Below are 18192 nucleotides of genomic sequence, written 5' to 3'. Positions count from 1 at the left end.
CGTCGGAAAAGAAAATCAGAAACCCAAATGAAAGCTCAACCCACGAACTTCAACTTACCAAATACCTAAAGAATTCAAAATGACTTTTCTGTGTGGAGATCTTTCTAGATATCGCTAGTCGTGGTTGGACCATTCAATTACATGTACTCGCTTAGAACTGTATAAAATAACAGGAAAACCCTAAATATAAATAAAATCAATTTTATTAAGAATAAAATCGATAATTCACACAAACTCTCGTTAATAAAGCGCCCTTAACTCTCTCTCATGGCTCCCTGACGTTGTTTCCATAATACTCTCTGGAACGCATAAGAAATTTCCAGTACCCCTTTATCCCCCTATATTCCCTTTGAAGGTATGATCGTGGCCCTTTGCGCTTTACTGTTTCGTCGATTTTGTTGATTGTTGTTGTTGTATTTACTTTTTGCCGTCGGGAATTCGTAGATCTGTTTAATACTAGATTTGACGCGTCGGTTGAGTATTTTGTTTTGGAAAAATTCACATTCATATTTGTTTCTCTTCAGATTTAGCTGTTTCCAGAGGATCAGGTAGTTTCATCATTCGATTTCTAACTTTTTTGTTCGTTTTAGATGAAAAATAGCTCATTTTTTAAGTGATATTCGCTTGTGTTCTTTTGTATTTCTTCTTCGGTTTCAACTCCCTTTTCTCGTTGGAAATTCTTTGATGTTAATGTTAGTTATTTTAGGTTGATTTGAACGCTATTTCGAGTTTGTCATCGCTAGCAGTTTTCATTTCTGAATAATTTTAGTTAAAGGAGGAGTGTTCATTTTGGATTGATATGTAATTGTAAAAGTTTCGGTGTTTGTTTCTAATTATTTGATTCATGTATGTGCAATACTTGTATATTTATTTAGTTTTTTTCCAACTGAAGTGCTTTGTTGTATGTATTAAAGAGCAATCACCCTATGAGCTCAAGGATATGGAAGTTGACATGGAATTTTGAGCAGCAATTTGTTGCTTATAAAAAAGGGACATATACTTATATCACCTCCGTTGATGTGATGTGTTACTAATTAATTGTGCACATATGGTGCTCCAATTGCTATATTTCGTGACTCCATGAACTCACAATTAGTGGTAATATACTTTTATCACTGTGATTGATGCGATATGTTATTTATTAAATGTGTGATTACTACAGTAGATAGGTTTCATGCTTTAATATCCATATTTACGTGTATATTCATACAGAGACATAAAATACATACGTGTAATCTCATTGCCTTGTTTTATTGGATGCCAGATTGATTTGATTTATGAAGTAAAGTCTTTTTATTTCTGCTGAAAATGAGTGTTGTTGGGTTTGATTTTGGCAATGAGAGCTGCATTGTTGCTGTTGCAAGGCAAAGAGGAATTGATGTTGTGCTTAATGATGAATCAAAGCGTGAAACTCCAGCTATTGTTTGCTTTGGGGACAAGCAGAGGTTCATTGGTACTGCAGGGGCAGCATCTTCTACAATGAACCCTAAGAATTCAATTTCTCAGATCAAACGGTTAATTGGCCGTCAGTTCTCAGATCCCGAGTTGCAAAGAGATCTGAAGTCATTGCCCTTTAATGTCACTGAGGGCCCTGGTGGTTATCCTTTGATTCATGCTCAGTATTTAGGTGAAATAAGAGCTTTTACCCCAACCCAAGTTTTGGGAATGGTTTTTTCGGATTTGAAAAGCATAGCTGAGAAAAATCTGAATGCAGCTGTGGTGGATTGCTGCATTGGAGTTCCTGTTTACTATACTGATCTTCAAAGAAGAGCAGTCTTAGATGCTGCCACAATATCAGGCTTGCACTCGCTTCGCTTGATTCATGAAACTACAGCAACAGCATTGGCTTATGGTATTTATAAAACTGATTTACCTGAAAATGATCCATTAAATGTTGCCTTTGTTGATATTGGACATGCTAGCATGCAAGTCTGTATTGCTGCCTTCAAGAAGGGGCAACTCAAGATCTTGTCTCATTCGTTTGACCGCTCTTTGGGTGGTAGGGATTTTGATGAAGTTCTGTTTAAGCATTTTGCTGCAAAATTTAAAGAGGAATACAAGATTGATGTCTTCCAGAATGCTAGGGCTTGTATTAGGCTTCGGGCAGCTTGTGAGAAGCTAAAGAAGGTACTTAGTGCCAATCCTGAGGCTCCTTTGAATATTGAGTGTTTGATGGATGAGAAGGATGTTAGGGGTTTCATCAAGAGAGAGGAGTTTGAGAAGATCAGTGCTCCGATTTTTCAACGTGTGAAAAGACCACTTGAGAAAGCTCTTGCTGATGCTGAACTTGCTGTTGAAAATGTTCATATGGTTGAGGTTGTTGGCTCAGCCTCTCGTGTTCCTGCTATGCTGAAAATCCTCACAGAGTTCTTTGGTAAAGAGCCTAGGCGCACAATGAATGCTAGTGAATGTGTTGCAAAAGGTTGTGCTTTAGAATGTGCAATTCTCAGTCCCACATTCAAAGTTCGAGACTTTCAGGTAATTTTTTTAATAAGTTATTGCGATAATTTTGTTGTCTATATTGTGTGTTATCTCAGCTGTGCGTTTTCTTGGTTCATTATCTAGAATTTGATTGTATATTGGTATGTTTTCAAGCTGTTACTTTTCTGTTTCCCCTTGATGCAAGATTTTTTCTTGCACCTTTTTCATTCCTCATGTTTCCATTATTGTTGATCCATGTTGTATGGTCAAATGCTTGTACTTTTTCCTCCTTTTGCTGTATTTTATACACAGCTGTTCTCTTAATACCTTTTATTTGAAAAGGTCAATGAGAGCTTCCCATTCCCAATCTCACTATCATGGAAGGGTTCTGGTCCAGATGCTCAGACTGGTGGAGCAGAACAACTGGTTTTTCCAAAGGGAAATTCGATTCCCAGTGTCAAGGCTGTGACATTACACAAATCTAGTACTTTCACTGTTGATGTCCAGTATTCTGATGTTAGCGATTTGCAGGCCCCGGCAAAGATCAGTACCTACACGGTAATAAATTCATAAACCTTAATCGAACTCTTCTGATTAGCCTTTCCTGTCTTTTTTATTTCAGCATGAGGCTAATTTGTTTTTTGTTCAACTTTTTCATTTGTTATAACTTGTGGCATTTGTTAAATGGCAGATTGGCCCTTTTCCAACAATAAGAAATGAACGACCAAAATTGAAGGTCAAAGTTCGTCTGAATTTGCATGGGATTGTGTCCCTCGAGTCGGCAACAGTAAGTAGTTGTTGAATTAACTTGTTCAAATTTAATTATATCCGAGTGTGATTCTTCTTTTTCTTGCTGTCCTGACTTTTTGTAATTTTAGCTCTTGGAAGAGGAGGAAGTTGAAGTTCCGGTTTCAAAGGACCCTCAAAAGGATGATTCTAAGATGGAGACTGATGAACCACCAAGTGGTACTTCTGCTCCTAGTGCCAATGAGACGGATGTTAACATGCAAGATGCCAAGGGTACAGCTGATACTGCAGTGACTGAAAATGGTGTTGCTGAGCCTGGTGACAAGCCTGTGAAAATGGAGACTGATACTAAAGTAAGTTATTTTTATCTGTAGTATATGCCTGAACTGCCAGAGTTGGTGGTTCAGACTTCAGTCTTCTGAGGCAAGATAACTCCTGATTCAAAATGTTCAGTGTGATTGGTACTTATGTGGAATACTTTTGGGGCCCTGGTTTCTTGCATGGTTTGGTCAGTTGGTTTATGTTCGTTGTTCTGCCTGTCGCATAGGTTGAAGTTCCCAAGAAGAAGGTGAAGAAAACAAATGTGCCAGTGGCAGAGTTGGTCTATGGTGCAATGTTAGCTGCAGATGTTCAAAAGGCAGTAGAGAAGGAATTTGAAATGGCTTTGCAAGACAGGGTTATGGAAGAAACCAAGGATAAAAAGAATGCTGTTGAGGCTTATGTATATGACATGAGGAATAAGGTATGATGTTGTCTACTAGTTTTCTGAATCCTTGAACTGTTTCTTTGCTATTATGATCTTCAAACTAATTATTCCTTCTGTCATCACTCTTCAGCTTAGTGATAAATACCATGATTTTGTTACTGCTCCGGAGAAGGAAGAGCTTATGGCTAAGCTTCAGGAAACTGAGGATTGGCTGTATGAAGATGGAGAGGATGAAACAAAGGGTGTATATGTTGCCAAGCTTGAAGAGCTTAAGAAGGTGATTCTTGTTCTTCTTCAGACTTCTCAGGTTGATTTTATGCATCATTTACCTGACAGATTGTCTAAATTTTGAAGCAAGGGGATCCTATTGAAGAACATTACAAGGAGTATACCGAGAGGGAAATTGTCATCGATCAACTTGCTTACTGTATTAACAGTTACAGGGAGGCTTCCGTGTCCAATGATCCCAAATTTGATCACATTGAAATTGCTGAAAAGCAAAAGGTGGCTGCTTGGTCCCTTCACACTCTTCACTCCCTTCTGTTAGTAATTGAGATCTAATCCTTTTGATGCATTGCAATTAATAGGTGTTGAATGAGTGCGTGGAAGCCGAGGCCTGGCTGAGAGAGAAAAAACAACAGCAGGACCAACTTCCCAAGTATGCCACTCCAGTTCTCTTGTCTGCTGATGTGAGAAAAAAAGCTGAAGCACTAGATAGGTAACACCACTATTTCACATGCTTACGGTTTTGTCCTCATGTATCTTATATCATACATGTTGTTGTCTATGTTTGATATGATGCCTGGTGCTGAGATATGAAATTGTGGTAAACAGGTTTTGCAGGCCGATAATGATGAAACCTAAGCCAGCTAAACCAGCCACACCTGAAACACCGGCAACCCCACCACCCCAGGGAAGTGAGGTTCAGCCCCAGGGTGCAGATACCAATGCTAACCCAAATGCAAGCCCCAACTGCAACAATGCGCCTGGTGAAAATTCATTCCCAGGCAGCGGTGAGGCACCTCCGGCTTCTGCAGAACCAATGGAAACCGACAAGTCGGAGGGTGTTTCTAGTACTGCATAAATCATTAGCTTGGTTGGTGTGCGTTCTTATGTTGACCACTATTTTCGAGAGAGCTTGAGACCAACTCTTGATCCGCTTGGATAGGTTATCGGGTGTGTTATGTAGGGTCATAATTTCGAATTCGTAAAGCCCTTCACTTTGCATTGCTTGCCGAGATTTGTTTTTATTAAGACCGAGTCAATAGAATCCTGGTTTTTATCAAAGATGCTTTTCAAGAGAAAAAAATATACCCCTATTATTATGGTTTCCTTGCTCACATTGTTTTTGTTAGTGGGAGGTTAGAAGTTTACACTTGCAAAGGATATACCAAGTGCTAAATGTTTAGGATTTTGTGGTGGGTAAGTGTCAACAATTCTGCTGTGGGTACTGTTATTGGATTTTCTTCAATTCGGATTTCACTTAATTTCCGGATGTTAATTCTTTTGATGTGTTCGACTCTCGACCGATGTGATCGATGATTGAATGGATTTACCTTCCAGATTTTTCAATTTTTTGGAATATTTTCCTGGAATATTTAGTTCTATTTCAATGCCCTATTTTCTCAATCGTTCATTCTCGATTTCGTCGGTAAGTTAATTCTTGGTTCTTAGTCTCTAAGTTAGTCAAATTTTACCATTAATTATATTATCATACAGAAGATGTGGGTTTTGCGCTGCTCTCTTTGAATTTCGAAATCAGTTCCTATCAAAATAATGTAGTTACGATATGTCTATGGCTTTGAAATGATCCTGTTGAAGAATAGGACCAACATGATGTTTTTTAATAAAAAAAATATTAATGAGCTAGTATGGTAGACAATAGAAGAATTAGAGACCTAAATAAAAAATGTGAAGTCAAAATAGACTTTGAGGTACAATCAAACATAAATGAAATTCATAATTTCTGTGTAAACATGCCAAATAAGCTTTAGCGTTAAGTCTGGATGAAGCTTTTCTATGGAATCGAGAGTGTCGGCAACGCGTATCAAATGTGAGGCTTCGTTACTTTTATTCGACACCAAACCCAACCGCACCCCCAGAAAAAAAAAGACACCAAACGTATGCCTCCCAGTTCATATTTCTTCAAAAATAGAATCCAGAAAAGCTTTGTTACTTTTGGAAGAGTTGGATGAAGAGGGTTTCCTCTTCCTATTTGGAAGAGTTGGATGAAGAGGGTTTCCTCTTCCTAGCCCGTCAGTGAAAAGGCAAAGAAATGTGAAGCTGCAAGTGAAGTGGGTTACGTCAGGAACTGAGTGCGGCCGTGCAGGTGATAATTAGAGGCGTTTCTAACAAGGTAATCGCATGAAACATTTATCAACTCATCTTGGACCTGAAAGTTGTTTGATGTCAACTCTTAAAAGGTGGGCTAAGTTCCAGATACCCCGTCTTTCTTTTATGCCTGTTTCTTACTGCAATTGCCGGAAAATATAGTCGACTCATCGCAGGTAAAAAAAATGAGTGCAGGGAAGTTGAAGAAATTTGAGGATTCGGAACCCGTAAAATTTATGCAATCCACTGTATTACCTTCTCATACAACACCAAGACATCTAAGCACTCAGCCATTCACCTCAAAAAACAATGATGTTTACCTAAGCACGTATATTTTTCAAGCTTGAATGTCGGAGAAAGTTACTGCCAAAAGCGCAAAAGAATAGCAGGTGAACCATAACATACAATTGTGCTAGTGACAAAGGGAGTAATGATCTTCTCAAAATTCAGAAAAAGTTTCTACTTAACTTTGAACGGTACGGTACAACAACCGTGTTATTATTGTCTATCATTATAGCAGTTTGCAAAAGGCACCCATATAGTACAACAACATTTAGCAGTCAAAATCAGATGAACGTTATAAAGAAGATAACTGGAGTTTTAATTACCACTAGCATTCTCGGAAGAGACATCATTCGCCTCATCATCACCGCACTGCATTTTTGCGATTTCAGCTTGCGTTCTCTCCATAATCTGCCTCTTCTGCATTTCCAACTCTGTGTGAAAATCCGTTCTCATCTTCTCTAATTCCAACATCTGCTGCCTTTTATTATTCTCAATCTTTTCATATATGTCGCTAAATTTCTTAATTGAATCTGCAAGAAGTCTGACTGAAGAACCCTCACCAGATTGCCACCCGAACCTTCTCTTTTTAGGTGGCAGTCCATCTGAGACATCCTCTTCATCAGAGGATTCAGAATTTGCTGGACTTACCCTCATTTCATCCAAACAGTTTTCACGGTTCAAATAAGCCCGAGGGTTCATGAATACATATTCACCTGAGTCGAACCCACAAGAGAGCTGGCCCTGTTGTGGAGGACTTGACATCAACATATCCATCTTCTTGAAATAAACCCATTTGCTAGTGGTAGCACCGGTGTCTACCAGCATAGCCTTCTCCTTTTTATATTTCTTCTTCAATGTGTCCAACCGATTCCGGCATTGTGTCTCGGTCCTTTCAATCTTTGATATCTCTGAAACCTTTTGTAACACCCCCAAACAATGAAGTATAATTTCACCTACCCAATAATAAATCATATCTGGTTGTATCATAGTAGCCTAGTGGGTCCTGCAAATGTGATAGTGATTTGGTTGCAATCTTCTACCTTATCTCATTAAATAATAGTTTATTCAAAATATTTGGAACCATTCATTGATAAGATATTGTGATGAAAAGTCATATTTGAAACAGAGAACCAATAATCCATTTCGGTTACTCTATAATTTGATGAATAGACCAACAAAGCAATTAAATGATGTTAATAGAAAAAGAAGGAAATAGAAAGGATTCAAAGGAAAAACAATCAGGTGGCCTTTGGAAATGAAGTTTGATAATTAGAGCAATATGTTCGTTCGGGGTCGCTGCTGCTACCGTTTGCATCATCATCTTCAGAACTCAACAGATCAAAAACAACACCAGCAGTACCAGAAATTTCTGTTCCAGGGTTACACTGATGACAAAGAACCATTTATGAATGTTATGACTACAGCTGGAAATGAACATAGCACAACGCAAATAGGGAAAGAAGAAATAGGTTGATCCTATATCACGAACGAGGCATCAGAAAGGGAAGTTATGGAGGGTATCTAGCCAACGTCGATCTGTCGTAGCTAAGTCTGCCGCGCCTTGGAGCTTCCTCAATTAAGAACTGGTCAAAGGGTCCAAAGCAAATTCGAAGGCATACGAGGCAGCCATGGTTTCTACTTCAAAATTCGAATGGAGATAAGCGAACTGGATGGGAACATAGAGAGCCTCGGATCTGAAACACTTTTTGTAGATCTGCATCTATTTATAAATATTCTCGATGATCAGAGACTATATTTGTGATAAGGAGAATGAGATGATTCGAACGGAATAATTTGGTTTTCGACTGGCGGTCACTGACGACGGCCGATGTGGTATCCACCGATGGTTAATGGCGGTCGATGATCTGCCGTTGGAACCTCCTTGCTTGAGATATGAAAAGAGCACTGAAAAAAAAATATAGAAATGGCGATGGTAGCGTGAGATGAAGAAGTTTCATAATTTCTTTTGAAAATCACGTGTGTGGGGTGTTAAGATAGCAAGATGGACAAATCATAGTTTCAGTCCTCTATGTTTGGTAAGGTTCTAACTTGTCCATCAGTTTTAATAAAATTTCAACCAAGCTATGATAGTTTAAATTAATTCAATCTAGTACCTGATTTTAGTTATTAAATATTTTAACGACTTTGAAAGTTTTTGTTTAATCATTTGGGTTTCCAAATTATTATTTCAATTCTAATAAGCTATCTTTATGGCAAGGAAATTATTTGAATACGAGTTAAAATATTTTGATGGTTTGGATCGAGAGGAAAATATTGGAAGTTGAATTAAAGATCGAGGGCGTTCGAATGAAATTTAAATGGTCAATCAGTATTGCACGGAAATCGAGGTAATACTTTACTACCCCTTTATGCTTTATGGAACATGTTGATATTGCTAAATGCATGAATAAGATAATGTTGATCACTTTTGTGGAGTTGATTAATTTATACACTCGATATGAATGTGGTAGAAATTCGATAATTGAATTCGGATCGAATGATTAATATAAGAGATTGAGGGAATGTTAGAATTAAATTACAAGTTGTGTGATTTGTGATAAAGAAATCATCCATGGATTTGTAACTTATATTTTAAAGGATAAATGTTAAAGGTACTTGGGTGGGAAATTATGAGAATACTCCGGTAGGGTAAGATTACGAAAATACCCTTATATTGTAAGATGACAAGAATTGTCCCTGGAAGTTGGTTAATAACTCTGAAAAGACATATTGATCCGATATAATTACAGATGTGCATAAGAAATGCTAGTTTTACTTAGAAAATTTGGATAATTGGTTTTTAACCCTAAAAGGGTTTGTATAAGATACTATAAGTCTGTTAAGGAATCATTTTGAGATCAAAGAATGTTCGGGAAAGCAATTAACCATTGGATCTCTAAAGTATAGTTATTTTCGTTAAGAGTTAATACATAAATTATCTGATTAAGAAATTACGAAAATGCCCTTGAGAGGTAAAAATAGTCCAAGTTGACTCTGAATGAGGAAGTAACATGAGAATTTGTTTTTAAACCGATAAATTACTGATTTGATTGTTGAGATCCTATTTTTGTATGGAAAATTTTGATAATCCGTTAGTAACATCTGAGAATGCATTTAACTTGGAAATATCTTAATTGAGTAAGTACGTGAAGAATAATAATTTATCGATGGTGATATTTTGTCAGAATAGTTCAAAGGGACTGACATAAATGATAAATTTGAATTAAATAATAAGATCGAACGAAAGGAAATGATTGAAATATTCTAGATTTGTAAAATGACCAAAATACCCCTGGAATGGAAATGACTCAAGAATGTCACCAAGCTCAGGAATGAATAGATATACTCAAGCTTTGAAATGAATAGAAAAATATTGAGCACCAAGATGACCAAAAGACCCTATTGGCCTAGAATAAGTAAATGTCTTGGATTAATTAAGGAATCCAAATAAACATGGATGTTGTACTGCTCTTAAAAGTTATGGAACGCATCTTAAGTGATCAACCAACGTTATTGCTATATCATTACCTGAATGATATAAGTACCACTTTAATGTTTGTTCATCTTCTCAAATTTGGATCGATGATAATTCTAGAAGTACTTGGCTCAGCTCAACTCTAGAGTGCATACAGTACTAATAAGTGGGTATTCGTGAGTCAAATCTACCACGAATACCAGAATAACTTTATTATATGAGTAAATTGAACTGAAATGAAGTACAAAGTGTATTTGAAATTCAGAAACGTCTGAATTATTCTGGAAAACTTTAAAGTAATCGGGATAGACTTGCTTACTAAACGAACTAAGTAACATCAATGACTAAGGATTAAATAGGTGATTTGATGAGTTTGGAAACACTGTTGAACTTACATGATGAATTGTCATTATGGTTTATGAGCCATGGATCAAGTACGTCAGTATTTCCTGATATTGTTGAAACGTGGAAATGAAATAAAGACCGTTGGAAGATTTATTCAGTGATGATTATGGGGATGATCTATGGATCTGCACTATGGTATTAAAGAGTGAATACACTGGAAGGATAATGAATTGACTTGTTGACATGCATCAGTTTGAGAGTTTTGTAACTTGAGTTGTTTGATAATATGATCGATAGTCGTAGATTGTAAATGACTTGAATCTTCGATTCTATATTTCATCTAAAATCACTTCGGTCATGTTTGAAAAAACAAGTAACGCATATGAAAAAGATTCTGAATATCTCATTTGGTTCAATTGGGCTGAAATCCTATGAATTTAATGTATATTCCTGAATACCCCTGATTGTTTGGGTAATGGAATCACTCGCAGTAAATCTGAATTTAGAATTATTATGTATAAAGGTTCCTGAACGTTTTCCTAAAGCACACGAAAATATAGTGGGATTCTAATGTATCAACATTAAATGTCTGGCTAGATCGGTTAGTAATCGATTCTCCTCAATAGGACCTTGTTCCAGGAATTCGTTCAAATTTCATAAGTTTCATGTTATCCAAAATGATAACTACAATGGCCTCTGGAAATACTTGGATTCTCTAGTGTGTTCCCTACTTATTACTGAACTGTTTTATTGGTTTTAATATATGGTACACCGAATTCATTGGTTATTGTTTTATGGATGCACCAATTTAATGTGACAATTTATGGAATATGGCTGTTATCTAATTTTTGTTTTGAAATGGTATATGATTACCATGTTTTTGGATTTATGGAATTTATGTCACGGTGCAATTGAATTTTGGAATTGAATTACGATGAATAGCTCTGATCAAGCTAAATGGGCCTAATGTGACTCTTGAGGGCCCCAAGATGTTTCATTAGGTCGGCTTTCCTTTGCTGTGTGCTTAGGGTAAGCTATATGGACTTATTGACTTGGGCTTAAGGATACAAGCTTCATAGCATATCTTTAAGTCGGCTTTCTTTTTGCTATGTGCATAAAGTAAGCTATATGGAAAATAATTTTTGGGAACTACTGATGGTGTACCAGAAAAGGGTTTAAACTATTATTTTCAAAAGTTAACTCTTTTACGAAATTGTGAGATTTACTGGACTATGATTTGTACTTATTATGATTTTATTATACTGTTGGAACACACTAGACATTCTATTCGATCTCCTGAAAATGTCATACTTTGAAAGGTTTCTTATGAACTGAGATTCATGGCTTCTACTCGATGAACTTCTAAGGGAACCCCAAATTATTCTGCAAGCTGGTATACGTATGATTCAATAAGGAAATTATATGGTTTTCCATTTATCTACATGTCATGTAGCATCATCTGGTAGTTCTGTATTACTGAGCTTTCCAAAGCTCACTCTATTACTCACCTTTTCAGGTTAAAACAATTGTACCAGTGCATCTATCGACTTCAGTAAGGAAGTTCTTCCGGCATGGTTGCAGAGTATGGTACTTGTGATTAGGGGGCATGTAATTGTATTTTGATTTATATACGAGTCTGGAAATCTGTTTTATTTCTGCATATTGATAAATCATTTTATAAGTTACATAATTTAATAAAAGTTTTAAATTTTCCACCATTTTTACAGTGGGTCGCTCCGGTGGCCCTAATGTGACACCCCAGATCGGATCGGGCTATCCGTATCAGTTTGAGGGGCTTACATTTAGTGGTATCAGAGCTTATGGTTTGAGTCAAAATTTTCATGATAGACCAGCCGGTCAAATGTCAAATGATGTCTGATCAATATATACCCCTAGATTACAATCGTACTTCTCTGAGCCAGAACTTCAAGGTTGATTCCCTATCTATAAAGAGCAAACCTATGTTTTTATCCGTTAGGATTCTACCGTTTTATAAAGAAATACCAGTAACGTCTATCAAAATTCTGTAAAGTACCTCAAGAGTCATGTGAGAGTTACTCATCTGAGAAATTTTGCCAACTCCATAAATGAAATTGGGATATGATATAGCTCTACGAACCTATTCTCGTATCCAAGGCTGAATTGAATATACAAAGATCTTTCCGTTCTGATTCTTTTATTTGAAGGAGTGAGAGTTCTGATAAGAATGTATACTCAGCTGGTTAAGGATTAGTAGAAGATCAGTAATTCTGTAAAAGTTATTTGAAGATATGAAAGAACTGATGGAATTTTCATTTCTACAATTCTATGACATGAATAAATTTCGAGGAAGAAATTCTTTTAAGGATGGGAGAATTGTAACACCCCAAACAATGAAGTATAATTTCACCTACCCAATAATAAATCATATCTGGTTGTATCATAGTAGCCTAGTGGGTCCTGCAAATGTGATAGTGATTTGGTTGCAATCTTCTACCTTATCTCATTAAATAATAGTTTATTCAAAATATTTGGAACCATTCATTGATAAGATATTGTGGTGAAAAGTCATATTTGAAACAGAGAACCAATAATCCATTTCGGTTACTCTATAATTTGATGAATAGACCAACAAAGCAATTAAATAATGTTAATAGAAAAAGAAGGAAATAGAAAGAAGATTCAAAGGAAAAACAATCAGGTGGCCTTTGGAAATGAAGTTTGATAATTAGAGCAATATGTTCGTTCGGGGTCGCTGCTGCTACCGTTTGCATCATCATCTTCAGAACTCAACAGATCAAAAACAACACCAGCAGTACCAGAAATTTCTGTTCCAGGGTTACACTGATGACAAAGAACCATTTATGAATGTTATGACTACAGCTGGAAATGAACATAGCACAACGCAAATAGGGAAAGAAGAAATAGGTTGATCCTATATCACGAACGAGGCATCAGAAAGGGAAGTTATGGAGGGTATCTAGCCAACGTCGATCTGTCGTAGCTAAGTCTGCCGCGCCTTGGAGCTTCCTCAATTAAGAACTGGTCAAAGGGTCCAAAGCAAATTCGAAGGCATGCGAGGCAGCCATGGTTTCTACTTCAAAATTCGAATGGAGATAAGCGAACTGGATGGGAACATAGAGAGCCTCGGATCTGAAACACTTTTTGTAGATCTGCATCTATTTATAAATATTCTCGATGATCAGAGACTATATTTTTGATAAGGAGAATGAGATGATTCGAACGGAATAATTTGGTTTTCGACTGGCGGTCACTGACGACGGCCGATGTGGTATCCACCGATGGTTAATGGCGGTCGATGATCTGCCGTTGGAACCTCCTTGCTTGAGAAATGAAAAGAGCACTGAAAAAAATATATAGAAATGGCGATGGTAGCGTGAGATGAAGAAGTTTCATAATTTCTTTTGAAAATCACGTGTGTGGGGTGTTAAGATAGCAAGATAGACAAATCATAGTTTCAGTCCTCTATGTTTGGTAAGGTTCTAACTTGTCCATCAGTTTTAATAAAATTTCAACCAAGCTATGATAGTTTAAATTAATTCAATCTAGTACCTGATTTTAGTTATTAAATATTTTAATGACTTTGAAAGTTTTTGTTTAATCATTTGGGTTTCCAAATTATTATTTCAATTCTAATAAGCTATCTTTATGGCAAGGAAATTATTTGAATACGAGTTAAAATATTTTGATGGTTTGGATCGAGAGGAAAATATTGGAAGTTGAATTAAAGATCGAGGGCGTTCGAATGGAATTTAAATGGTCAATCAGTATTGCACAGAAATCGAGGTAATACTTTACTACCCCTTTATGCTTTATGGAACATGTTGATATTGCTAAATGCATGAATAAGATAATGTTGATCACTTTTGTGGAGTTGATTAATTTATACACTCGATATGAATGTGGTAGAAATTCGATAATTGAATTCGGATCGAATGATTAATATAAGAGATTGAGGGAATGTTAGAATTAAATTACAAGTTGTGTGATTTGTGATAAAGAAATCATCCATGGATTTGTAACTTATATTTTAAAGGATAAATGTTAAAGGTACTTGGGTGGGAAATTATGAGAATACTCCGGTAGGGTAAGATTACGAAAATACCCTTATATTGTAAGATGATAAGAATTGTCCCTGGAAGTTGGTTAATAACTCTGAAAAGACATATTGATCCGATATAATTACAGATGTGCATAAGAAATGCTAGTTTTACTTAGAAAATTTGGATAATTGGTTTTTAACCCTAAAAGGGTTTGTATAAGATACTATAAGTCTGTTAAAGAATCATTTTGAGATCAAAGAATGTTCGGGAAAACAATTAACCATTGGATCTCTAAAGTATAGTTATTTTCGTTAAGAGTTAATACATAAATTATCTGATTAAGAAATTACGAAAATGCCCTTGAGAGGTAAAAATAGTCCAAGTTGACTCTGAATGAGGAAGTAACATGAGAATTTGTTTTTAAACCGATAAATTACTGATTTGATTGTTGAGATCCTATTTTTGTATGGAAAATTTTGATAATCCGTTAGTAACATCTGAGAAGGCATTTAACTTGGAAATATCTTAATTGAGTAAGTACGTGAAGAATAATAATTTATCGATGGTGATATTTTGTCAGAATAGTTCAAAGGGACTGACATAAATGATAAATTTGAATTAAATAATAAGATCGAACGAAAGGAAATGATTGAAATATTCTAGATTTGTAAAATGACCAAAATACCCCTGGAATGGAAATGACTCAAGAATGTCACCAAGCTCAGGAATGAATAGATATACTCAAGCTTTGAAATGAATAGAAAAATATTAAGCACCAAAATGACCAAAAGACCCTATTGGCCTAGAATAAGTAAATGTCTTGGATTAATTAAGGAATCCAAATAAACATGGATGTTGTACTGCTCTTAAAAGTTATGGAACGCATCTTAAGTGATCAACCAACGTTATTGCTATATCATTACCTGAATGATATAAGTACCACTTGAATGTTTGTTCATCTTCTCAAATTTGGATCGATGATAATTCTAGAAGTACTTGGCTCAGCTCAACTCTAGAGTGCATACAGTACTAATAAGTGGGTATTCGTGAGTCAAATCTACCACGAATACTAGAATGACTTTATTATATGAGTAAATTGAACTGAAATGAAGTACAAAGTGTATTTGAAATTCAGAAACGTCTGAATTATTCTGGAAAACTTTAAAGTAATCGGGATAGACTTGCTTAATAAACGAACTAAGTAACATCATTGACTAAGGATTAAATAGGTGATTTGATGAGTTTGGAAACACTGTTGAACTTACATGATGAATTGTCATTATGGGTTATGAGCCATGGATCAAGTACGTCAGTATTTCCTGATATTGTTGAAACGTGGAAATGAAATAAAGACCGTTGGAAGATTTATTCAGTGATGATTATGGGGATGATCTATGGATATGCACTATGGTATTAAAGAGTGAATACACTGGAAGGATAATGAATTGACTTGTTGACATGCATCAGTTTGAGAGTTGTGTAACTCGAGTTGTTTGATAATATGATCGATAGTCGTAGATTGTAAATGACTTGAATCTTCGATTCTATATTTCATCTAAAATCACTTCGGTCAAGTTTGAAAAAACAAGTAACGCAGATGAAAAAGATTCTGAATATCTCATTTGGTTTAATTGGGCTGAAATCCTATGAATTTAATGTATATTCCTGAATACCCCTGATTGTTTGGGTAATGGAATCACTCGCAGTAAATCTGAATTTAGAATTATTATGTATAAAGGTTCCTGAACGTTTTCCTAAAGCACGCGAAAATATAGTGGGATTCTAATGTATCAACATTAAATGTCTGGCTAGATCGGTTAGTAATCGATTCTCCTCAATAGGACCTTGTTCCAGGAATTCGTTCAAATTTCATAAGTTTCATGTTATCCAAAATGATAACTACAATGGCCTCTGGAAATACATGGATTCTCCAGTGTGTTCCCTACTTATTATTGAACTGTTTTATTGGTTTTAATATATGGTACACCGAATTCATTGGTTATTGTTTTATGGATGCACCAATTTAATGTGACAATTTATGGAATATGGCTGTTATCTAATTTTTGTTTTGAAATGGTATATGATTACCATGTTTTTGGATTTATGGAATTTATGTCACGGTGCAATTGAATTTTGGAATTGAATTACGATGAATAGCTCTGATCAAGCTAAATGGGCCTAATGTGACTCTTGAGGGCCCCAAGATGTTTCATTAGGTCGGCTTTCCTTTGCTGTGTGCTTAGGGTAAGCTATATGGACTTATTGACTTGGGCTTAAGGATACAAGCTTCATAGCATATCCTTAAGTCGGCTTTCTTTTTGCTATGTGCATAAAGTAAGCTATATGGAAAATAATTTTTGGGAACTACTGATGGTGTAACAGAAAAGGGTTTAAACTATTATTTTCAAAAGTTAAACTCTTTTACGAAATTGTGAGATTTACTGGACTATGATTTGTACTTATTATGATTTTATTATACTGTTGGAACACACTAGACATTCTATTCGATCTCCTGAAAATGTCATACTTTGAAAGGTTTCTTATGAACTGAGATTCATGGCTTCTACTCGATGAACTTCTAAGGGAACCCCAAATTATTCTGCAAGCTGGTATACGTATGATTCAATAAGGAAATTATATGGCTTTCCATTTATCTACATGTCATGTAGTATCATCTGGTAGTTCTGTATTACTGAGCTTTCCAAAACTCACTCTATTACTCACCTTTTCAGGTTAAAACAATTGTACCAGTGCATCTATCGACTTCAGTAAGGAAGTTCTTCCGGCATTGTTGCAGAGTATGGTACTTGTGATTAGGGGGCATGTAATTGTATTTTGATTTATATACGAGTCTGGAAATCTGTTTTATTTCTGCATATTGATAAATCATTTTATAAGTTACATATTTTAATAAAAGTTTTAAATTTTCCACTATTTTTACAGTGGGTCGCTCTGGTGGCCCTAATGTGACACCCCAGATCGGATCGGGCTATCCGTATCAGTTTGAGGGGGTTACACCTTTTCTACCACTTCTTGTCATTCCTCGGTCCGAAGACTCTTCCGCCCACATTGCAAAAAGCGGTCACCCCAGGCATCTAGCAAAACAAATGTCTCATGCCCAGTCCAGTTCGTAAGAGAATTCCTCCCACCATATGAGGGCTTTAGCACCGATGGAGCTGCAACTGCCGCTGGGGCACGTACTCGAGGAGAAAATTCGTAACTCGACACCAAACTCTTCAATTTCCTCTTTTTTGGATGCCTCTCCAAGTCACCACCTTCATTATAATCATTGTCATCATCATCCATCAAGTCATCATCATAGTCATCGTCTTCGTTGTCGTAATCATCATTATCATCCACACCTTTTCCTGCATACCCAACACCTTTAACTCGGTTAAGATTTTCCTCTTCCTCCCCCAAATCTTCCTCTTCATCGTCGACATCTTCGTCGTCATCAACATACTGACTCCTTATCGGTCTAGAAAAAGGGAAATTTCTTACGATAAGCTTTTGGCGATTAAAAGAACCATAACCCTGCCGGTGGCTAACACCATAAGGATTTGGAGGATATCTAACACCACCCTCAGTGTCATCCATTAAAAAAAAAAAAACTCAGCTTAACAATGAGAAAACAGTGAAGTGTCCCTAACAAAATCCAACCCAATCTTAAAAGAGAACTTCTAATTCCACATGCTTCCCCTACACCTTAGGGTTTCCAGTCCCCAATTTGCTCTTCCTCATTCAATCAATCTTCAAGAACAACATAAAAGCCGTTACTGTTTCCCCAAAAACAATCCATTCTCATCAACATTCCTAAAAGCCTTGAATCTTTTCTTGTA

At 36.1% G+C, this 18192-nt stretch overlaps 1 protein-coding gene and 1 pseudogene across 1 annotated transcript; one reads left to right on the top strand and one right to left on the bottom strand.

Moving 5' to 3' along the window:
- Positions 1-261: 261 nt before the first annotated feature.
- On the top strand, positions 262-5361 carry LOC120185823 (heat shock 70 kDa protein 15-like). The gene is made up of 10 exons (XM_039189929.1): positions 262-355; positions 1265-2478; positions 2764-2979; positions 3113-3208; positions 3300-3521; positions 3716-3910; positions 4005-4151; positions 4229-4378; positions 4462-4592; positions 4709-5361. The coding sequence occupies exons 2-10, from the start codon at positions 1309-1311 to the stop codon at positions 4956-4958; spliced, it is 2577 nt and encodes an 858-aa protein (XP_039045860.1). The 5' UTR covers positions 262-355; positions 1265-1308; the 3' UTR covers positions 4959-5361.
- Positions 5362-6650: 1289 nt separating this feature from the next.
- On the bottom strand, positions 6651-17961 carry LOC120185602 (annotated as a pseudogene).
- Positions 17962-18192: the final 231 nt, after the last annotated feature.

The sequence above is a fragment of the Hibiscus syriacus genome, unplaced genomic scaffold (genome assembly GCF_006381635.1).
Source record: "Hibiscus syriacus cultivar Baekdansim isolate YM2019G1 unplaced genomic scaffold, ASM638163v2 tig00113124_pilon, whole genome shotgun sequence".
Taxonomy (NCBI): Eukaryota; Viridiplantae; Streptophyta; class Magnoliopsida; order Malvales; family Malvaceae; genus Hibiscus; species Hibiscus syriacus.
This window is presented reverse-complemented; position numbering and strand designations above follow the sequence as displayed.